General features: G+C 44.4%; 3 protein-coding genes across 10 annotated transcripts in view; 1 reads left to right on the forward strand and 2 right to left on the reverse strand.

The window, feature by feature from the left end:
* Positions 1–3,830, reverse strand: part of cmip (c-Maf inducing protein) — a 33,528-nt gene extending 29,698 nt beyond the window's left edge. The window contains exons 1-2 of one of the 2 annotated variants that reach the window (XM_037450735.2): positions 3,316–3,830; positions 2,843–3,239 (exon numbers count right to left, since the gene is read on the reverse strand). In XM_037450735.2, coding sequence (XP_037306632.1) covers positions 2,843–3,163 — 321 coding nt within the window. In that variant the 5' untranslated portion in view covers positions 3,164–3,239; positions 3,316–3,830. Of the gene's footprint in view, positions 1–2,842 lie in introns of both variants that reach the window. The other variant, XM_037450734.2, reaches the window with a different exon arrangement.
* Positions 3,831–5,607: 1,777 nt separating this feature from the next.
* Positions 5,608–19,470, reverse strand: gan (gigaxonin). 2 transcript variants are annotated; one of them, XM_037450736.2, is made up of 14 exons: positions 19,349–19,470; positions 18,930–19,098; positions 18,351–18,541; positions 17,040–17,154; positions 16,591–16,941; positions 15,884–15,952; positions 15,638–15,789; positions 15,247–15,368; positions 15,011–15,123; positions 14,390–14,539; positions 13,591–13,727; positions 13,084–13,218; positions 11,505–11,614; positions 5,608–11,421 (listed from the first exon to the last, which is right to left on the reverse strand). In XM_037450736.2, the coding sequence occupies exons 3-14, from the start codon at positions 18,527–18,529 to the stop codon at positions 11,249–11,251; spliced, it is 1,806 nt and encodes a 601-aa protein (XP_037306633.1). In that variant the 5' UTR covers positions 18,530–18,541; positions 18,930–19,098; positions 19,349–19,470; the 3' UTR covers positions 5,608–11,248. The 2 variants fall into 2 exon arrangements, with proteins under 2 accessions (XP_037306633.1, XP_037306634.1); XM_037450737.2 differs by having other exon boundaries at positions 18,930–19,050; positions 19,349–19,469.
* On the forward strand, positions 18,314–22,063 carry acd (ACD shelterin complex subunit and telomerase recruitment factor). 6 transcript variants are annotated; one of them, XM_037450743.1, is made up of 2 exons: positions 18,314–18,452; positions 20,078–22,063. In XM_037450743.1, the coding sequence occupies exon 2, from the start codon at positions 20,153–20,155 to the stop codon at positions 21,854–21,856; it is 1,704 nt and encodes a 567-aa protein (XP_037306640.1). In that variant the 5' UTR covers positions 18,314–18,452; positions 20,078–20,152; the 3' UTR covers positions 21,857–22,063. The 6 variants fall into 6 exon arrangements, with proteins under 6 accessions (XP_037306640.1, XP_037306638.1, XP_037306641.1 ...); XM_037450741.1 differs by having other exon boundaries at positions 18,335–18,452; positions 20,072–22,063; XM_037450744.2 differs by lacking the exon at positions 18,314–18,452 and adding an exon at positions 18,681–18,740 and having other exon boundaries at positions 20,072–22,063.
* The last annotated feature ends 1,796 nt before the right edge of the window (positions 22,064–23,859 follow it).

Raw genomic sequence — 23,859 nt, forward strand, 5'->3', positions numbered from 1 at the left:
GTTAAAGACCAAAGATAAAATGCCATCATCATAGATTTTAGGGTTTGGTAAATGTTCTTTTTATTTGTTTGGACTGAATCGGGAGAGCGGTTCCCCACAGTTTATTGGTTATAAGTTATGTAATAGACCTGTATGTCATCAGTCCAGAGAAAAAAAGCTGCCATTGGCATGAGAAAAACACAGATAATCTGATATACTGATTATGGATGAACCGTATTTCCTCTAGGTTTACAGCTAAGGGGTGGGAGGGGGTGCGGGAGGTCAATATAATGGTATGAGGAGGATAGAATACGCAAGAAGATGCACCAGTATCAAATGAAAATGTAATTTGTGCCAGTGTGTGCTATCTTGTTGACACAAGGTGAAACGGCTGTGACTAAATCATGCAAACTACTGGGCATAGTGCAACCAAGTGTCACTGCAGTCGGCTATATTTTGCTATAAATTGCTCAAAAATGACGTTTGAATATTTGCTTTAAAAAACACATATATTAAAATATATTGCGCATTAGGCACGTCAATAACAGGACAAATTAATACAACGAGACATAACTACTTGTATAGGTAATTTCTTTCATTTGACCAGGAGTTTTGTGCACAAAATTTAAGGTTGCGATTCTTGTCCCAAATATGGCAGTATCAATATTATTATTAACAGCCCTACTAGACACATACATATTTACGTACAGATTGGAATTTGGGGCGTTACAAAATAAAATGAAGGCTCCCCTCTCTCAGCTTGCTACTAGAACCAGCCCCCCATGCTCGCAGCATGACCACATTCCTTTCATCTTGGGCTTGAGTGAACAGGAAGTGCTTGCATGCAATTGTTCCCTTCTTACGCAGATGTGATGCATGTTACGTCTGTGACTTCAGTCGGCCAAAGGAGGGAGGAGTGAGTCACCAATTACTCTCACTACAATTATTATTTGGATGTTGACTCCTCCTTAAAATACAACTACCTTTAATAGAGTCATTTTCTACTCTAGAAGATCAACTGAAGCGGGCTTGGTGAGCTTCTTGTAACTGAAACAAGTGAAAGCCTCTGAGTTAACTAGGCTCACAAAGCTCCTCTTTCATAAATTGTTCTGAGTATTTGCCATGCGTGGGGATGATGTTGGAGACAATCAACATTCTTTGCCACCTTCTTGGAAGCCACCTCTGTTCGTAAGAGAGAGCTAAATTGTTTGGTATTGGTCATGGCTCCACATCAGCCAAACGTTGCTGCTCAGGAGATGCACATTCATGCTTTGCCTTGAAAACAAAAACCCTCTTCCTCATATTTCCGCCTTCACAGAGGCTGTGGTTCACCAGAGGATGCGTTATGATAGATGACACCATTTTGAGTGACGTGCATACTCTATGTCAACCCGTTATGTTGCGCTTATGGCATTCACATGATTGCTGAAGCAGCTGAGTGATTTGTTAGCATTACTCCCAGTCACAGGGTGCGTTACAGGATCACTCATGACAGCATTTGTGCCTGTACAACAAGGTCAAGCTATTAGGTCAGCACACACACACACTATACACTACAAATATATATATATATTTTTTACTTCAGATGTGTGTCCATCCCGGTCGGTTAACGTTCGATAGGAGAGACCGATTTTTCAAAATCCAGACATGAGATTTTGTGGTTAATGATTACAGTGTGTCTATTATTCCTACAGGATGGTCCATATACGTAGTCAATGATTTACAAGTGTAATGGTAAATGCACTGTCTGTGTATTCCTTCTTTCTAGTCTTTTGGCCACAAAATCGCTTTAACCCTAGTATGTCACCATTCAACCATTTACAACCATTGATACACTGATGGGAGGAGCTGCCATACCAGTGACACCTGACCATCAGGAACTAACATTCACACACTAGTCACAGCCAGCTACAGGAGCAATGTTTGGGTTAAGTATCTTGCCAAATAACACACGGACACGTGGATTAGCAGAAGATCAAACCGTCAAACAACTGGTTGGAGGACGACTGTGCTCTCCACTCACCCACAGTGATAGCTGCCCATCAGTAACTATCAATTCCACACCCTAGTCACAGCTACGGGAGCTATCTTGGATTAAGTGTCTTGCCTAACGATACACGGACATGTTGAGGACATGATCAGTAACGGAGGTGGGCATCAAACCGCCATCATCTGAGTTAAGGATGGCTGTGGTCTCCATAGAGCCAGTAAAAAAACATAGAATATTGTACCGTATGGGAAAAAATAGATCCCAATTCCTACAGAGGTTAATCTGCAATTCCTTTTGCAATGTTTGCTAATGCAGTAGCTAACAAGATTTACCCAGGCAGTTGCCCTAGCAACAGAATAGCAATGAAAAGGCCTGCCGCCTATATATTTCATGTGTGGCTGTTTAGAAATCTAAATCTCGGTGAAATCCCTCCTTCCTTCAAATGCATCAACTGCAGCCTCAATGATTCAGGTCACGAGTTCCAAGCGATGAAAGAATATTAACATACCTAGTGTGTCCACCTGCACCCCAGGGGGAGAGCGACAGGCCTGCAGGTCAAGAGTAGCACACGGAAGTGATGGAGAGGGGGCCCGGATACTATCAGCAGAACACAAAGGCCGTGAAAGAAGTGACAAGCAGCCTTCTTTTTAACTGCGTCAACAACAGACTGCTCATAACCTCGGTCTGCTACTTCCAGACAAGAAAAGACGAACACCAAAGCTGCCTGTGGAATGTGAAACGCTGCATATGACACGGTCTCACACACAGAGAGAGACAACGAAACAGAGAGAGACAAAGAAAGACAGGGTGGGAGAGAGAGACAAAGAGACAGAGAAAGACAAGAGAGAGCAGGGAGGCTGGAAGGAGACTCACGGTGGCCGAGGTGAGGCTGCTGTCCGCGAGGGTCAGGTGATGCGGCTCCCACCTCCGCAGGAACTTGGAGGTGAGGATCTTGCTGAGGAAGGTGCGCGGATGCTTGACCACGCACACCTGGATGTCTCCTTCGTGCAGCAGCTTGTATCGCATCCCGCCGCTGCTGCAGTGGTGCAGGGACCTCTTGCAGGGCCCTGCGCTCAGCTTGGTGTTGTTGTTGTTCCCCTCCGACATCTCCCCCAGCAGAGGCTTGTTCTCCTCGCACGGGTAGAACTGGTTGTTGTGCAGGTCGTTGGCCCCGCCGCTGCCGGTGAAATCCATCGCTCGGTAATCCACGGCTTTAATGTTTTCCAAACGGAACCGTGGGGGACGGGCGTGTCGAACCGGCCCGAGGATCCTACATGTACACGAATAAATACAAGTGGATGAGGTGGTTCGGATCGAGCTTGGGGGGAGGGGGGCTGCCTACCTACCAGCCGTAAAACACGACCTGAGTTTCCGCGGGCAGGGCCGAGGCTGGCACAGGGAGGACACGGTCCGGCTTTCACGAGATGATATCCAAGCTTTTTATGACACAAGTCAAATAATCCACCATTTTCCTCGCCACACAATGCCCCATAAACCGTCTCCGCGGTGCGCTTCTCGCCTCCACCACCACCGCCAGCAGAGAGCCGTTCAATAGGTCGGGACCATGGCCTTCTCCCTTCCGTCCACTCGGGGCCGAACCCAATAATCCACGGCGAGGAAGGCGACGGGAAGGAAGGGGACACGGACGGAGTGTCCGATGGCGGGGGCGCTAGTCTCCTCCGTGGGGGCTTGTGGTCATTACAGGCCAAGCGGCACGGCTTCCTCTTTATTCAGTCTCCACCCCCTCCGTCTCGGTGGAACAGGGAGCGAGCGCTCTCCGCCAGCGCCGCGCCGATTGGTCCCCGCTCGTTCATGTGATACCGGATTGACGTCAATGGGGAGGTGAGCGGATGAGCCGCGTGTCTTTTTTGCGCTGCACTTCTGCCGAGGGCACACGCGCACGAAACCAACCCCACCCTCTCCTCGCCTCACCCCCCTCTTTGGTGTTACAGAAAACATGGAGGCGGCTCCAAAGAGCCAGCGATGGCTTCGCTGGAGATGTCGATGCGAGTCATCTTCCCTATTCCCTCTTCTACATGGTTCATATCCACATGTTCGTTTATATAACTAAAACCCTCTTCTACATGGTTCATATCCACATGTTCGTTTATATAACTAACTAGAACTCTCTTCTACATGTACATGGTTTATTACCCATCCAGATGTTGTTTTACCTAATTAACAACAGCTCCCAAGACTCTAGACACAAACAACACATTTGTAATAATAAAGATATAAAAATGAACCTGGGTTTATTAAGTCAAACTTAAACAAAAACGAAGAATAAGCAGTCTTTCATCCGATCTGAAATGTAAAGGGCTCCCAGGAAGCATATTAAAATTCAATTAATTTGTATAGCCTAAAAACCAAAATTACAAATTCACCTCAAAGGGCTTTAGACCTTCTACAAAGAGAACTTTGCGTGCAGAGACTTTATCTGTGGTTTTCCAACCACTTGTTTCTCACCTGCTCCTCTTTGTTAACGTCAGTGTTGGGCAGTTAGGATTCGGATCATATTAGGCTCTCATAGCGTTGACTTTCTGTGCCTTCATTTCAGGTGTGAGTGGGTACGTTTGTTCAGGGAGTTGTTCTTTGTCTCACAGTGGAGCTTCACATGACCTCCTGTAATAATCGGCATGGGCTCTGCACATATGAGACACACTGGAGGAAGAGACAAAAGTCTGTCCATTCTAGCTTAAAGGCTCTGGTCTCTCTGACCACTTCTTGAGAAGTAACTTATATTCTCAGACTAGTCTTTCTCTGATGTGGTCTTACTCGAGTCAGGAAGCTTATCAGAATACACATATTTGACTGGCTGAGAGGCATCACATGATTGGTCTGTGAGTTTCCTGTCGCGCTGAATGAGGGCCGTAAAAGGAGCGCAAGTTGAAATAGAAGCACTGTGTCCAAATTTTATAATTCTCATTTACCTAATGAGTTCAGGTACAGATACAGCTGGGTTAGTGACCCCTATTACAAAAGATGGCACTGTGCTGGGTTCAGACAAACAAGGATATGATTTGATTGAGAACATTAAATAAACATCAAAGATCTTTTACATGCAAAGTTATGGGAACAACAGCGCAAGATGACATATTAAAAATGTAGGAAGGAAGTACAAAAGAACAATAGGACCCATCAGGACTTCAGTTTTATTTCCAAATGCTTCAATCCAAGAAGGTGACATTCTGAAAAGCAGAATCAGTGATGAAATATTCTAGAGCCTTAAGGAACCGTGTGTTGTGTTGAGGTAGTGCTGGTGTGAAAGGATTTCCGGAGGCTATTTCCCACCAACAGACACACTAAAGTCTTCTGCTCGATGGAAAGAAATCTCCAGATAAATTTCCAAAACCCCGTAACATCCACTGACATCTGGCTTTTGTCTTTAGTGGGAACCTGCACATATTCCCGGGAAAGATGACTGTGTCCAGGGAATCATACTCGTGTCTATTTATTCTGAACCAGCTCCTGTGTGATGCACACTAAACTGGTTGACGCGTCATTAAAACATAGTGTTACATGTTGAATGTAGAATACATAAAATTTGGAATTTAGATTTTGGATTTGGAAAATGAGTATAATTTAGTGATGTAATAAACATTAAGCCCTCCAGTCAGACAATAATAATTTTAACTCAGTAATCATCAAAGTAGACTTTATTCAAACTCAAGAGGAACACAACTCATCAAAACAGACCTTATTTTGTCACTTAGTCTTCCAAGAGTTTCAAAGAGTGACTGAATCAGAGACCAATGGAATAATCTAAATTCTGGCATGGTTTGCCGTGCAATGACAAAGGAATGTACCTTTAGAAGCACTTTATTCTGCAAAATAGTGTTATGCAGGTAGAAGAGATAATAATATTTTTATTCAGAAAGAGACAAGGGGAATGCGACACTTTGAAGCTTTATATAGTAGGCCGTAATTAGACAACCATCTTCACTAACTTTCTGTTGTCATCATAGTACCTTGTTACTATGGATATGGATATCCAGAGGTGCTGTGTTTGAATTCACCGAGGTGAACTAAAGCGCACTGAAGTTCTTTCCATTGACTTGGACTACTAAACTAGACTAACAGCTAGTTTAAAGTTCAAGGTTTGTGATTAGCACTTGCCAAGCAACAATTGAAAAAAGTATTGGCCGAACAGCAAAAAACGCTGACCTTGCAAAAAAGCCTGTGCATGGAGAAAAAATGTATGAAGTGTTTCATGAAGGCAATGTGTTTGCTGTCGATGACGGAAGAACGGCATGCGGTAAAACAGTTGTAACACAATATGGAATTGATTGTGATTTCTCACTGTAGACGTCTTCTATTTCTGTTTCCTAAACCATGGCATGTAAACAGAAAGCATGAGTAGTGCCAGTAAACTGAAGCTCAAGCAGCCTCTTGGAATTAAGCCGTCATTCATTTGATTATTTCCACCTGTAACAGGTCAAAATGTCTTCTCTGTTAGAAGGCGCAGCTTCCTCCACTGCCAATTATCATAATGAATTATGATAACTTGACTCAGATCTCAGGCCAAATATATATTATCCAAATATTATAAAAATGTTACTAAACTTTTGGTTTTATTTATGAAAAATGTGTGATATTCATTAAAAAAAACTTGCTTCCCCAATAAATATCAGTTTCACAGACTATTTGCTTGGAAAAACTGTGCGCTTCCAAGACAATTCTATTCACCTTCATTGCATTAAGGGTTCGACAGTAAACTCAAATAAGTAGATCAAAACCGTGACACGTGGAAAACAAAATTGGCATCTCTCAAGTACAAACATCAAAATGTAAGAGGCCCCGGGGGAAGCCCGTGGACAAGGTGGAGAGATTTTACCGTAACTCTGGTGTGGGTACACTTTTTTCCTCCCCCAGTCGCAGCTGGTGGATGTGACGCGAGAAAGGGAAGTTTGGGGTCCCATGCTGGAACTGTTGCCCCTGCAACCCGACTCCACAAATGCACTTAGAGTTGAGAGCCTGCATATTTATTCAAATTTGCTTGATTATTGTTTTATTTTTATTTCTCTTTCTTTTATTGATTCATTTGACTTCTGATTTTTCCAACAATTCATCTTTATCAAGGATTGAGGATTGAAATACAGAATAACAGGACTGCGGATAGGCCAAATACAAGTGGTGAGAAAAAGGATGGTAGTAATAGCAGACGATAATAGAAAGTTTATTTTATGTATGTTTTCTAGTTTTGGCATCAATTTTTGTAGGAAAACTAACAGTTTTAATTTTAGTTTTAGGTCACATTTTTTCCTGACATCTGAGTGATAATAACTGTTGGACTGTTTATTTCTCCTGCAACCAAATAAAACACTACCATTGTTTTATATATTTTATATTACAAAACTCTAACACTGTAAGATCAAAAGAGATATGCTATCTTTCTACATCGTCAAAATGATGATAGCTTTAACAGATCGTCATCATCGCCTGATGTGTGTGTGTTCTCACATCTGAATAAAAGAAACAGGAGAGGGGGAGTTGATCACATTGATGTTTTATTTCCTTTGGTGTGAATGAATGAGACGCATAGGCCCAATCCCAGTGGGCCCCCTAAACTCGAGACCCTGACCCCCAAGGGACATAACTGACGTCACCTGTCAGTCCCTGAAATGGTGTAAATAAGAATGGGACAGCACTTAGCTGCCACATGTCACGTCACCATAACATAAAAAATGCTTTACAATTGAGGGTATTTATGTTTGACTGATTTGAACTGAGAAGGTCATTTCTAAAAATGGTTTACTGTCTTTTGTGACATGTCATGAATAAATCAGTAAAAGGTTTTTCCATCTCTAGTGGTCTAATGGTAGGGATTGGGCCAGAGGCAACGTCCCACAGAACTTCCCCATGGATCAGTAACAAAAGAACAAACTAAAACACAGCTTTGCTTAAAGTCGGAGTCTTTTCAGTTTAGACTGATGTTTTCCGTTTACATCACACACCTCCAAGGAGTGTTCTTTAGTATAGAGAGCAGCGTGGGCTGTTTTAACTGTAAATGACTCCTCTCTGACTGACATTCATGGAATGTCAATGCAGAATGAGGAAGTAGTCCTCACAGCCTCAGCAGAACGGTCCGATTCTTTAGTTTCTGTTGGACTATTCTTCTTCTGCTGACAGGTTTGTAGGTTTGACACACAGCAATACGGACTAGTTAAGTCAATGATTTGTATGATCAGTTGTAAATGAACAGCAGAAAGTATGAACAAGTGAGACATATTTGTTGCCTAATGTTTTGTATAAACTGCAACAAGTGTTTATGTTCTGAGCGATAACTAGAAATATAACAATATCAAGTCAAATCCATCCGTAATGTGTAACTTTATTGTATGTTTAGCCTCTTTTTAGGAAATAACAGTCAGTAGTTTTGCTTTCACTTAGAACAGTTTCAGTAGTTCCAAGTTGAAATAAACATTGTCAGGGACGACTAAAGTGGCCTCATGCTTTTCTCTGATTTCTATAGACAACTTTTTTAGACTTGTGATACGAGTTACCAGTACTCTGTGTGCCAGTATGGTATGTTCACTGGTTTCTTTGCTGGACCCCATTGGTCCACAGCCCTGCTGGGGGTCACAGCAGTGAAGGCGCTGACATCAGCACAATACATCCACCCCACTGCTCTCCGATCCAGCTCACAAGGACTGAGCTGCAGTCAAGAAGGGACCCCAAGAAGCTGGCTGGCTCTCATGTCTCACCAGATGAGCTTACTGGTACGGGTTGCCTCTGTGAAAGGGTCCTGGTAGTGTAGGGGGGAGACACCCCGTTTTCAGTCAGGGAGGTAAACACTGCTGGTATTTTCTTTCCTTCTGGTTAGGTATGTTAGCATATCATTGTTTATTGTTTTGGGCCAGGCTCACCCTGACGCACTCTTCAAGCGTGGTTGTAAGCTTCAATAAACACAATGTTCAATCAGGTTCTTCTTGGGAGTGTGGGGGCGTGGGGGAGGGAGAGACCTGACGTATGCTGCGCTCAACTTCCCCTAGACCAGGAGGAACAGCAGTAACTAGCAAAAGCTTTCTTCCGCACGTTGGATTTGAAAAAAAAAGGGACAGTTCCCACCCAAATCCAAAATACATACTTTTATCAATCTAAATTGGTGTTGCAGCCATATGCCTTATCTCCAATAAAGTGGATTGTGGTGCGCAAAGTGCAAAAAACTGCATTTAAAATCATTAACTCAAGATAATTTGCAAAAACAAATCTGGAAAAATACGCAACTCTGATCAAAACAATCTAATTCAAATTGTGAATGTGAATAGCAGTACTGAGGAGAGTCTTTTCTTTAGGAGAGGGATTGGGCCATCTATCAGTTGAATTACTAAAAAGAGGAGTTTAGTATTTAACTGCTCATCCATGTTTAGATTTGTAACATTCTAGCAATATTCAACTAGGACTTGGGTATTATAGGTGGTAGTACACTATTTATAACCGACTTTAAAAGGCAACCTTTTCCTTTCAAATACTATTTGGTTTTAGCATGGATTGGTCAGGTACAGAATGTGTTTTAGGAGTTCTGCCGTTGTGATGTAACAAGAGGTCTGCCTGTCTGTATCAACACACAGCGTGCGTCTGTGCTGCTGCTGCTGAGCTGAGGATGGACAGCAGCAGCTGGAATGCACATAGAACAAATGGGGTCAAGGGATGCCAAAACTGCTGAGTGGAAAGCAGGTCAGAGGTTGCGGAGGCAGCATCTATTTGTGAAGAGGACTGGGCCACTTGCTCCAAAATAAAGAATTAACGTGTAGAGATGGACCCATTTTCCATCCGCAGATTACTTCACAATATGTGAAGTAATATCTATGAAGCAGATGTTTCGAGGAACAATTGTTGCACTAAAGAACCTTACACACTGTGTTATTTTGGTCTCTCAAGGAACAAACTCCCAACACGTGGTGTCAGTCCTTCAAATATAAGTACAAAACACAAATGATCCCACCACCTGACGCTCCAATCAGCAGGAAATTGTACAAACAGATCCTAAGTTGGGTCAATCCCTTTGTGAAGTGCATTTGATGTACATTTTATTGGACTGTTCGTTTCCCTCTTCTAATTTTTCAACTCCTCAAAGGGCTTTTACATTACATGTCATCATTCAGCCATTCACACAGGAACAAGAGGACATTGTACAGGACTTTAACTGACATTCATAGCATGCACACACCATAATCACAACTACAGGAGCTTGTAGTTTGGTCTTCAATGTCTTGGACCTCAGGTGGGTGTAATGCTAGAGACCTTAGGGAGTGCTTTGACCGACACATTGATATTAATAAACTTTGAATTAACCAGCTAGCAGTGCACTGTGGTGGTGGTGGGGGGAGGGAGGGGCCTCCAGGAATCTGCATCATGTCCTGAGTCCAGCATGACGTCCACAGCTCGCTGGCTGCAGTTAGCTTTGCAACCAGATGGTTTCAGTGGAATCTCCACAGCAGGACGCTTTGAGTAGAACTAGACACACTGAGCTGCTTCTGACTAAACAGCCGATGAGCGTTGGGGTAGAGTCAATTAGGTCATCAAATGTAAATATTGGTGAAAACCAGATTCATGGTAGACATTGAGCTCTTGCTTTGCCATTGAATGAGGAGAACTACAATGATGTAGTTCCTATAGGAATTAAGACTAATATTAATCTCCATTTTGACCACATCCACTGGAATCCAAACAAGAAGTAAAGGTAAGAAGGCTTGAATAAGTGCGACTCCAGCCCTGGGGATGAAAACTCAATAATGCGTGTAAAAGACGCTAGCAAAGACAGGCCGTGCAGACCCGGTGCACCGAACCAGAGGAAAACAATGCTTTGCTAGTAACACTAAGAACTTCCCCGCAAGCAAATAACCTCCACTAATAAAATCCATAATTTACTTAATAACCCCATCACTCTGCTTCCAGGAGACTGGCTCCAACATCTCATTTCCTACTAAAGATTTATGTAACTTAAGTATGTTCAACCCTTGACCTTCACAGCAGCTGCTGAAGATATCAGGATGATTGATAGTGTTGTCTTTGTCTTTTCATTCTACACATTACATCTTAAAATGCTATTTTCACACAGCAGTGTTTTTAAAATGTTAAAGATCCAGAAGTTATAAATCTCTCACCAAGCAACAAGACACTCCGAGTAAACATTACAAATGAGTAAAATTAATAAAAGAAGAAAAAAAATACCACGTTAAACGTAAAAATATACTGAAGTTTGGTCTTGTTGTCTAGCATCTAGACCTCTTAAGTGTTGATAAAATCCCCAAAGCCATACCTAGAACAGGTAGAAAGTCACACTCGGATCCGGAACAGGCCCTGGCTCAGCTGGAGGCGGAACAGTCGACAGTTGGCAATGCGCAGGGCGGCGCAGGCCGTTTTGGAGAGGTCGCTGGGCAACATGGGCTTGGTGTGATGCCACGTGCCAGTGCTGCGGCGAAACTCCCGGATGTAGTCGAAGCTGGTCCCTGTACAAGAAACATCCAGCTTGCATAATCAAAAGTGACCTCATCAGATGTTCCTTGTTGTTCTAGCTGGCTCTCTTACTGACCGGTGTCCAGGTCTCCCAACACATAGATGCTGGCTCCAATGGGCACGGCGCCGCAGACAAAGGACGAGCTGGTCTGGATGCACAGGTTCTGGTCATCCAGCAACATCCACCTGCACCCATCACAAAACAGCAGATACCATTGGTTCATGGAGGAATGCAGATAGAGTTTAACACTCACACTGTCCTTCAAAGAGAGAGCAACCTCGTAATTTTTGACCTACTGCTCTTACTTTCTTCTTTCGCTCCCTCACAGTCCTTCCCCTCCTACTCACAAGGCCGGAAACCAGCTTGACTACATCTTCAATCAGAGTAACTCCACTTCATGTCTCTGACCACTTCTTGGTCTCCCACTCTCTCAAGCTGACATCCGTAACACATCACCTGACTCTGTACTCATCTCTGTCTCCCTCCTCTGTCAGGCCTCCCTTCAATCGATTCCTTTTCTCTTATGCATCTTAACTATGCCACAGATGCTCTACTTTCCACCCTGTCTTCCTCTCATCCTTGATTCTCTCTGTCCTTTTACAACGCGGCGGGTCTGCAAGTCCTCTCCGGCTCCGTGGTGGTCCGACTGTCTCCAGCGACATGGTGGCTCATCTGATGAGCCAGTATGTGAGCAGCAGAAATGAAAGAGCACAAATCCAACCGCCCTGATGACCTGCTCACCTACCAGTCTCTTCTTTCCGCTCCTCTCTCTCTGCTTCTATTTCTGCTGTCACAAGCTTTTCTACCAAACTAGAATTCAATCCTTGTTGTCTAATCCCAACCTCCTTGCTTCTGACCTTCGTCTTTTTCTCTCCCACCTTATCAACACTTCCCTGGCTGTTTCCACAACTCTCTGAGACATTGAACCGTCTCCTGAAGAAACACAGGCCCGTCTCTCTTCTGCCCTTTCTTTGAGCTATCTTTAATAGACTATCTCTACCATAACAGCCTTCGTGACCCCCACCAGTGACGCAGGTTCAGGTCCAGGCTATGGTCATCTCACACCTTGAATATTATAACTCCCTCCTAGCAGGTCTACCTGCCAGCGGCATCTGACCTCTGCAGCTCACCCAGAATGCAGCAGCTCGACTGGCCTTTAAACAGAATTCCTGGACTCATTATTAGCACTTATGGCACTTATTTATAGTACTTCTTGATTCTAGTTGTTCTGGATCTGTATCCTGTTGGTTGAATGCACTGATTGGAAGTCGCTTCAGATAAAAGCGTCAGCTAAATTAAAAATGTAAATATGCATTTCTAGTGATTAAATGGTTATTGCTGGTATTTTGTTATTTCATTAGTTTCATCTGAAAATGGGTATTAACAAGTATTCTGTGTTCTGGTCACTGAAGAAGAATAGCCCACAGAACAGGAAACCACTTTTCGGTACTTGATAGGAATAAACGTTTAGGAAGGTCATGAGATAGGGTCAAAAGCTAAACTAAATGCTCCCTGTTTTTCAAGGTTAAGAATGATTGTAGACCCTCGTGGGAAAGTAAAACCCAAATAGCAGTAGCATTGATGTATGAAATCCATGGTATCTAGAAGGGCTGTTTGCAAGACGCTTCAAAAGAAGCAGCCTTTCCACACTGACCTCCTCATGTCGTCATGGTAGAACTCAGACTTGCAGGTCAGCATCTGTCTTTGCTCAGGGTTGTCCTGCTCCTTGCTTCTAACTCCGGCAAACACGTAGAGCTCCTGGCCAACGCCACATGCCACCGACCCAAACCTGACCGGGAAAACAAAGAATCGGGAACGGTTAGGCTTCAATAAACTGTCAGGATTGTCTATTATTGGCAAGCAAATTGGATTCTTTAATTTGCCAATTCCAAATCATGACATTTTGTCTCATAGATGCAAAAACCATAAAAGGACTAGAGTTCATGGTCATTAAGTAACCGGATTAGCTGAATGAAGTAACAACATTCAGCTACTGCTGTCTCCTTTCAAACTTTACTTACTCCTGCTCTGACTAATATGCACGCTGTGACTCAACATCGTCTCGTCAACATTTTGATATTGGAGCCATGAGTTCACTGAATTGAAGGGAATCAAACGGAAACTAGAAGTTACAGTCCAAGGATTTTGAGTTTGTGTTTACCGTCGCTCTTTCAGAGGACAAAGGCCCGTCCACTGCTGGATTTTTGGGTCAAAGCATTCCACAGAGTCATACAGCTTCCCGTAGGAGCCTCCGCCTATGGCATAGATCTTCTTGTTCATGGAGGCGTAGCAGGCGACCTGACAGAGAAGACAGACACAGCTTAACAAGTAGCAGCATGTTGGAAGAACTTTGCTGTGGAAAATGAATCACTCAGGGTCATATCCCAAGATGAAGTGTGTGTGTGTCCTGCGAAGACGGTCATGTGAGAGACAAAAAACAGCGACCAAATATGGATGCAGGTCTCTTTGTGTTGGTGATCTACCATACATCACAAGAAAGAAAGCATAGGATGGCATCGTAGTGGAGGCGGAGCACCCTCAATGAAACACTATTAACTCCGTCAAAAGTGTTTTCCCTAGGTTTACAACTTGTAAAGTTGGTGGGAGGGGGTAGAATTTTTCAGGGGGGGCGGGGTTAATTTCAGGGGGTGCGGCGCCAACCTGTTATAATGCTAGGGGAAACACTGGTCAGACCTCTTGTTGTTGCCGGTGCTGTTAGCACAGTTAGCTGCTAGCTGCCATGCCAATAAGATATAGGACAGAGTCTTGTTCATGACCTCATTATAATTAGCTTGGTTCAGTGTGACAATGGCTTGCCAGATTGAATTTAGCTGATGTTTGCTTACTTTTTGATATAAAATAGAATCAAATGTACAACATTACATGAACATGAACAATGAAGTTAGGATGTACCGGTCTTCAACTCTGTCAAAGTGACATATATTTACGTGTGCTGTTACCTTGCGGATCATGGTCATACTGGTCTGAGGTTTCCAGGTACTGAAGTGAGGGTCAAACACTTCGACGGTGATCAGCTCTGCTTCCTTATTCTCTCCTCCGAGAACGTAGATCAGACCCTCCAGCTCCACCACACCAAAGCTCTGACGAGCCTGGAGATGAGATAAGCCAACCACAGCAATGTCACACACACACTCCTCCATGTACACAAACAAGTTCAGTTATGAAACAAAGCTCGGCTTTCATGTCTCCAACTGCATTTCTGGAGTTTCACTTAAGGTTTGGGTTTGCATTATATGACTCAAACCACTACCATTAACATTGTTGAAACAGTTCACTGCTTAAGCGATCATGTGAATGACAACACTTTTAAACTGCTGACTGTGAAGCAGCTCTGCTGACATCCAGTGGCCATAAAGTAAAAGTGTAATATAGCTATAGAAATTTGCACAGTGAACAGATCATTAATTCTGCTTCAAAAACATGAAAAGCAGCAGATTCAAAAAGCAAACATGATCATCCAAGTGTGTATTTCATAGAAAATTGAGCTAGCTGGTAAAATGAATGTTTGTGTACTTGCATGTTTGAAAGTACATTTTATCTGCTGAAAAGGGGAAGTATACCTGTAGCATCGGGGGGATGGGACTCCAGCTGTTGGAGTCGGGGTCATATTTCTCTCCACTGTCCAGAACTTTGTTGTGTTCATCTGCTCCGCCCATCACAAACAGAAAACCCTCTAATGGACAGGAAACAATGTTATTACACGAATCTAAAACCTTAAACCCTTCGCTAAAGGATAATTCATGACAGGAGTTGACAGATGTGAGAGTATGTTTTTCCTGGCCTAGCTAGCACAGACCCGCGGCTACCACTCCGTGACAGATGCGAGCGACGCTCATTGGCTGCAGCTCGATCCAGGCCTGTCTGTTGGCGTCATAGAGCGGACACATGCAGCGCGTTACAGCAGTGGGCTTCCTGCTTCTGCAGGGTTATAACAAGCAAACACTGACGTCAAAGACTGTTAAAGTACCATTTCTAAAATAAAAATAGGGCAACGCATTATTACCTAAATCTTTGCATGTTTACTGGTCAATGTACTTTGATATTGTATCATTAATGAAGTAAGACATTAGCAGACACAGACAGTATGTGATTATAATAACAAGGATGATGTTATTGTGTATCAATGTACGATTTCTTCACAATAGGATTCCATTAACAGGCGATGAACATGGAAGATGGTGACTCACTTGCGATCCTCCCCTCCGGCGATGACAACACACTCTGAGTAACCTCGGGGTTTGAAGGCGGCAAGCATGGCCTCGCCCTGCAGCGGGCCATCAGCCAGCACCTGCTGACAGTACTCTCTGATCACCTCCCTCATCAGCGCCTCCCCCACAGCCTGATGGGATAGCATGCAGCACACGACTGCTGAGCTTGAATTCACTTCCCCATGTTGTGGAGTACATCTGGAAAGTCCTTCACAGCATCCCTACCTGCTCCCTCAGGTAGCTCACGTCCAGGCCCTGCAGCCACACTGCAGACATCACCTCTGTCATGTGGACCTGCCATAACATAACCATTGACATGCGTATTTAAGTCCAATCTAAATTCTCTTTGACAAACTACACACAAATAAATCAATTGAAAGACTATTTGAATTAAAGAGCCAATACCTGCTATATTAAAAAAATACTAGTGCTAAGCAGCAATTGGTTTCCTTTCATATTCATTCTTTAAAAAAATTGAAATTTCTGGGAGCATTACAGCAAACGATCATACATACATCGAGAAGCTAAGAGATGCTGAGGAGGAATATACGTCTCCAACACAACTTACTAAATGGTTTGAAACACAACAAAACACAGGTTTGATGCTGTCAGAGCTTCCCCAAAAATAGATGTTTAAATGTTGTGAATCTTAATGATCAAAGTTTGTAACTTCCATTGCAATGTTACCAATGTTGAATGCTACAACGTGTATTTTTAAATTCATAAAAGATCAACTTAGCAAATACAAAACTCCAATGAGCAATTAGTTGACTAGGTAGCAAAGCAAAGGCAAACCCATTTCATGGTGAACCCTTTATAACAATGACATTTACTCCAACAACGTATTGGTTCTGATTCTGATCAGTTGAACAAAAAATAAGATGCATAAGCCTTCTTATCTTCACGCTGAACTTGAAGCAGGCATCACCCACCTTGCGCTCCAGGGGGTCATGTGCGTACCACTGCAACACGGCGTTGAGCACATGCTTCTCGTTGCCCACGTTCAGCTTCTCCATCGCCAGCAGTTCACAGAGCCGGCTTGGGGGCAACTCCCTGAACTCCTCGGTACGCGCCACGTCGCTAAAGTGTGTCTGCAGGAACTCAGTGGCGGCGTGGTGGACGTGGTAAAGGCAGTAATGCAAAGAGAAGTGCCGGATGCCGATGCAGTTTTCTGCGGTGATGCAGCTCTTCAAGAACTGGCAGCACAGGTTCTTGAGGTCGGTCATGAGGAGCATGTCGGATGCCTGGACCATGTCCTGAATGGTCTCCTCACTCAAAGTGATCTGTGTGTAAAAGACAGGCCAACTGGATTATCCTCAAGAACAAATAGGGAGAGGGCACCACACAAATACCTCCCATGCTTAAAGACATCTATACTTACATCACCACTGAAGATGTAGTCTAGGATCTGCTTCATCGTGGCCATGGAGACCCCCTGTAGCTCGATTCTGTATGTAGACCCATCTTCCTTTGGGGGATTGTAGTTGAGCTTGGTCCTAACAGGAAGCCATTATCAGAAGTCAATCGGGACAGTGGACATGCTGCCTACGCATAGCAGACAGCAGCCTGCTGGGGCTGACCTGACGTAGAGGCTGCTGGGACTGACCTGACGTAGAGGCTTGTGGGACTGAGCTGACGTAGGGGCTGGTGGGACTGAGCTGACGTAGGGGCTGGTAGCACCGCCCTGACCTAGAAGCCCGTGGGACTGACATGACGTAATGGCAGGTGGGACTGACCTGACATAGTAGCTGGTGGGACTGACATGACGTAGCGGCAGGTGGGACTGACCTGACATAGTAGCTGGTGGGACTGACATGGCGTAGCGGCAGGTGGGACTGAGCTGACGTAGTAGCTGCTGGGACTGACCTGGCGTAGTAGCTGGTGGGACTGACCGGACGTAGTAGCTGCTTGGACTGAAGTTACGCAGTAGCTAGTGGGACTGAGATGACGAAGTAGCTGCTGACCTGACTTAGTAGCTAGTGGGACTGAGCTGACGTAGTAGCTGGTGTGACTCACCTGACGTAGTAGCTGCTGGGACTGAGCTGACGTAGTAGCTAGTGGGACTGAGCTGACGTAGTAGCTGCTGGGACTGAGCTGACATAGTAGCTTGTGGGACTGACCTGACGTAGTAGCTGCTGGGACTGAGCTGACGTAGTAGCTAGTGGGACTGAGCTGACGTAGTAGCTAGTGGGACTGAGCTGACGTAGTAGCTAGTGGGACTGAGCTGACATAGTAGCTGCTGGGACTGACCTGACGTAGTAGCTGCTGGGACTGAGCTGACGTAGTAGCTAGTGGGACTGAGCTGACGTAGTAGCTGCTGGGACTGACCTGACGTAGTAGCTAGTGGGACTGAGCTGACGTAGTAGCTAGTTGGACTGAGCTGACGTAGGGGCTGGTAGCACCGCCCTGACATAGTAGCTGGTGGGACTGACATGACGTAATGGCAGGTGGGACTGACCTGACATAGTAGCTGGTGGGACTGACATGACGTAGCGGCAGGTGGGACTGACCTGACGTAGTAGCTGGTGGGACTGACATGGCGTAGCGGCAGGTGGGACTGAGCTGACGTAGTAGCTGCTGGGACTGACCTGGCGTAGTAGCTGGTGGGACTGACCAGATGTAGTAGCTTGTGGGACTGACCAGACGTAGTAGCTTGTGGGACTGAGCTGACGTAGTAGCTGCTGGGACTGACCTGACGTAGGGGCTGGCAGCAGCCAGGATGTTCTTCTGGACAGCCAGCTCCTCTCCATCAACCACCAGCAGCGCGTCGTGGAAGCTTTGCTCGAGCCAGAAGGTGCGAAGGACCCGGAGGAGTTTCTGGGAATGTTGAGGGTCCGAAACCCTCGAACCGATTGCTGCCGAATCGGGCATGTCTCTATATCACTGTGCACAAAGGATTTAGGGCACACTCTTCAATTGGCCTTTCACAAAAGAAACGTTAGCATTCGCTAAGTGACAGTGAACAGACGTGCTGTGTGCGGCTAGGCTAGTAACTTAGCACAACAACAATTCCTTTGTATAACACGACGGAACGTCGCTTGCAACCCGTTTACAGGAAACCAGCGAAAGTGGTAACGTCAACGTGAGATAACTTTAGTCCTACTTGGTTATCAGAATCAAATAACTGTAAAATGGGAGACGTTAAGTGAGCTTCAAACAGATAGTGTATGGTTGAGCCCCAGCCCTGCAGATTCGCAGTGGACAAACTCGTTACTTCATGTTTTCCGTGTTGACAGTTCGAGGGTTAGGCTCTTTGCATCACGTGACCTACCTTAAAACTACGAAATAGGTTGTTGTGTCTTATTCGGACAGGCTGCACCTAGCTTGCTTCCTTTAGGACCACATGAATCACGCTGGGAGAGAATGTTGTGACTTCATGTCCGGAAATGGATCTTGCAGTAATGGTTAAAACAAAACACCGATTCAAATGGGCTAGCTTTCTATTAAAATACATGTAAAGAAGAAACAAAGAGGGCCGTGTGAGAAGTTAAAGATAACCAATTCGTTTAATTGCTTAAAGTACGTTGTGTCCAAACAGAAATTGTATTATCACAGCATAATGACTGTATAATTTTCTGGCACCTGAAGGCAGCATCAGTTTGACAGAAAGCGTGTAGTTAAACCCCGTTGCAATTCCTTAACGGCAATTTGTCAATGAACATAATTGCGGTGACAATAGATAGTACTTACATTTTGTGTATAAAATACATTTTAAAAATGTAAAGACAAAACGAAATATCTCTCAGAAATACTGTTTACATGTAAAATGGCTGAATCAAGTTTAAGGAAAAAGCTAAACGGAACGCGGCCATTAGTCCTAACTGCCAGAATAAAGCTACCAAAATAACGGAACCACCAGAATTTCCGGTTTGAATAAATGTGGTTAAACCGAGTAATATGGAGTTAGTACACCTTTTACCAATATAAATAGCTATATAAAATAAGCACCTGATGATAAATTCGGAAAAAATCAGTTATTTGTTTATAATCGTGTACCTATTGACATATTATAATACATAAAGAACATGTCTGCTTTTAATTTGAAAGGAAAACTCGTGTTCAAACTAGCCACTGACAATTTGCAACAACTCCCGCCGCCATAACTTTGGACAAACCTAGATATGATTATGCTATGTGCAGGAAGACACGGAGGAAATAGTGCTAACTAACGTTACGCGCAAATAGGCTACCATGACTCAGCGCTAGCTGAGAGAGAAGCATCCCGTACAGGTAAAAAAGGAAACGCTATTCTACATGGAGAAGGCTGGAGGATGCATGTGGGTACTAGGGCTTAAGGAAAGAGCAGGGTCAACTGACAACAGTTTCAAATATCGAGTTCTTCTCGATCTCCTGAGAATGTACAAGCTAAATATTTGTATTTAACAACGGCTCATAGATGTTTCTTATCCCCAGCCCCAGTGGTGATGCTGTGATGAAGGAACCAGTAAGCATCTAAACAGAACATAGCTGGGGACACAGTTTGGAACTCCAAGCATGCCTCCCTCCGCTTGGAGCAGACTGTCTCCATGGATAGAGAGTCTGATCCTCAGCTATGGCGGCCAGGAGGAGAGCCACAGCGGGCTGCTGAAGGCCAGGGTCATCGAGGTGGGGGATCTATCAAAGTCCCAGGATTTTGGCTCGGAGTGCCCCACAGGGCTCCTCTTCCTGTCGGACGGGCTGCTCCAGATCCCTGCCATTCTCACAAAGTCAGCTTGGGAACACCTTCAGCAGGAGGAGGACCGTGAATGTTTCACCAGCCTGGTCAACACCACGGTCTGCATCCATGACTATCAGCTTCAGTTCCACATGGCCATGGAAAAGACCAAATGCAGATTTGTCTTATCAATCCGGGAGCTGTCCACGACTGCCACGGGGCCGGTTAAAGGTAGCACGATTTGCAGCACAGCGCTGCCGTCCATCAGGAAGCAGATCTGTATGACACGCAAGGGCCTGCTTGGTCAGGAGACGCAGGACTCCCAGTGTGTGTTCGATCTGTCGGAGCTGCTGGGAGAGTGGCAGCAAGACTGCTTGGAGGCCGTGCTGGAGGACGTCAGGGAGAGGCTGATGGCAGCGAGCTCGCAGCCCTCCACGTCCACTTGGAACCAATTGGCAACCTACACAGACACAAGCTGGGGTGTCGACAGGGTCAGATATAAGGGAGTGAAAGCTTTCAATGTCCCCATGAAGTGTCTTCTCATCTCGGCGGAAGACGCTCAGCAGAATCAAACACCTCTGAATGTCCGAGGCAGTACAGCTAGTGAACTGTTTGTCCCCTCTGAGGACGGAGAGAGCGCAATGCCTCCACCTTCAGAGACCACGTCACCTTCTAATGACAACGCAGAGTGGAGAATAGCCATGCCCGAAGTGGTAGAAAGTGATGGAGATGCCAATGAGACTTTGCCGTGTCCGGTGGAGGACAGCATGCTACAAGACAACGCAATGGCCGACATGAATGATTGCGATTTATCCAACCCCTGGGATACTTTCCCTCCACCATGGGAAACTTTGTCATCCTCTGATGCGTCTCCGAGCAGATCGCTGGACCACCCCGCCACTACCAGATTCAGGTCCGAGCAACCTGTGATCCCTGTGTGTAGCTCCAGGGAATCCCAGCAGACATCCGAGCCCAGCAACCTCCCGCCGTACCAGAAACTCCAGCAATCAGCCGCTTCTCCGAGTTGTGTGAGTCTGCAGGAATCCCTCAGTAGACCGTCAGAGCCTTTCCCTTCCCCAGACCAAGGACGCACAGACTCTGCACCACCGCCTCCGCCTTCGGACCAAAAAAGATTTATTCTGGAAAAACCTGTGGAGGAGACCGCTGAGAGGGAGTATAGAAAGGTGAAGAGAAAGAGAAGTGAGCCGACCGGGTCGGCGGAGGAGGCGGAAGCTCAGATCAGTGGGAGCCCTCCCTCCTGGCTCTTTGACACTCAGGCAGGCTCCGGGGCCAACGAGGGCAGCAGTCCCCTGGAAACGGCCTTCGAGGTCTCCAGAAATAGAGCCACAGTCCACAGCGACGGCTGCCTGTTCTCTTACTCCTACCAGGTGTCGGGACAGAATTTGCAGGATTTCAGTCGATTCAAAGTGGCAGAGTCCTTTCTGCAGTGGGCAGTGAAATATCTTGTTGTTCCGAAGCAAACGGGTGAGCCGGCAGCCTCAGATCAAACGCTGTCAGACGAGCCGGCTGTCACCTCGCTTTAGGTTAAAATGTGGAAAGGTAAACCCTTCAGTCATTGTTTCCGTCATATTAGTCTCTTTTTGTCCACTCGTGTTAATGTTTTGCAAGGCAATGTTTATGGTATGTTTGAGGCAAAAAGTAAAATGTACGGATTGGAAAAATGATGGTACATGTTCACTGTGAAACTATTTAAACCCGTCCAGCTTAAATAAAATGAGCAAAAAAAGCTATTTTCTGTGTGAATTCAAGTAGATTAGTAGAGTTCTTCACTCCATCTTGCATTGTTTCTCAGCACATGAAGCTTCTGTGCACTGAACTTTGAATAATTTTTGGCAGCTAGTTGCAAACTTTGTCCGAAAGGGATTTAATAATCATGTGATGCAGTTGTTGACCATCATCTCATATCAGAGGAAGCAACGGAGACTGTATCAGAGGTTTCCATCATGTAGTGCAAGTATTCAGAGGAGAAAAAAGCTTTCCTCTGCCTGGCCTCCCTGTGATGACTTTACAAAAGATTTGCAACGTGACCCTGAGTTAAACATTCTGGACTTTACTTAAACTTGAACCTATTAACTTGAAAACACACAATACGTGTCAAAATTGTTACAAAGTGGTTTACCAATTAGTTACTTTCCCGAATTAGCATTACACGAGGCAAGTCTATTTGCATAGCACATTTCAACAGCGAGGCAGTTCAAAGTCCTTCACATAAAACTATTCAAAAACCATGAGGCATAAGAAAAGGAGATTTAAATACTTTTAAGGATAAAATAAAAGAGCACTGCAGTTAATTTAATAAACAGAAAAATCCTTCTCAAATCTGGTTCAAGTCTTCAGTCTTAATTTGATGTAGACCTGCATTAACATCAACATAAAGGAGATTTGACCTTGCAGGTCTTTTCTTTTGACCATTAACTTCAGTCCCAATTATTCTAATATAATAAATATTATGTACATCTAATATATTTTATTACTGTTGTTAAAATGCTATTATGTTAGAAAGTTTAAGACTTAGTAACTCAACCTGGAAATTGGGAACACTGGCTTGGTGCCGTCTCTTGTTTAAACTCTTGCAATGCATGCTGGGAGTGTGAATTGGGTTACTTCTCCACATCTTCTTCAAGCTTGGAAATAGGAGAGACTGGTAAGTTAGCGATCCGGCAAAAGTATTATGTTTTCTAGTTTTGTGAGGGAGTTTGGAATTAGCTGCGCTTTATGTTGCTTTAATGAAATACTATAAAAGCACGTGAAGTGTCTCAGCCTCTGACTGCTGATCTGCCACTATTTTCTGTGTCCTCTGGGCCTTCCTGTTGTAATATGTATGCTGAGTGAGGCACTTGTACATCCGTCCACTAGATGTCACTAAATACTTCTCATACATCAACTAATATTGTCAATGGAATGGCAAATTAGAGGTTTCAGAGGGCCATTTGCAAAGATGTGAAAACTGCAAGTCAATTGTTATCATAGTGGATAACATGTCAAAATTCCAACATTTTAAAAGTTGATTAAATACAACATTTAGCTGATACACACGTACACCAGTTGAATGGTTTAAGGGCACAGAGGTGCTTTAATTGTTAAAGTGCTTCTGTAAGTTTTGCTGAGGTGTTGCAGTGTCATGCCATTTTAATTATTGAAAAGGCGGGAAAAAGCTTAATTTAGGGATTGTCCTTTGTTTATTTCCTTGTTCAAACTCTTTGGTCAACATACCAAGACCGTAAAATTATCTTTTTTCAAAGACAATGAAAAGAGCTGTAACAGTTACTGGGCCGTCAATTATGTTATATAACAATTATGTGAAATTATGTCTCACACTGATCATGTGATGTTAATCATGCTGTACACTTGTAAGACGTATGCACTTGAATGTTAGTTCTTGTGCATCTGCAATGTCTATCTCACACAAACTGTTGTTTTTTTCTTGCGATGTCTAGTTCAGGGAGCATGTGATTCAATAATCCATTCAGAGTTATCTTCCACTCCTGGTGTGCTGTGCGGCCTCCAAGGAGCTTTGAAAGAGGTG

The sequence above is a fragment of the Pungitius pungitius genome, chromosome 6 (genome assembly GCF_949316345.1).
Source record: "Pungitius pungitius chromosome 6, fPunPun2.1, whole genome shotgun sequence".
Taxonomy (NCBI): Eukaryota; Metazoa; Chordata; class Actinopteri; order Perciformes; family Gasterosteidae; genus Pungitius; species Pungitius pungitius.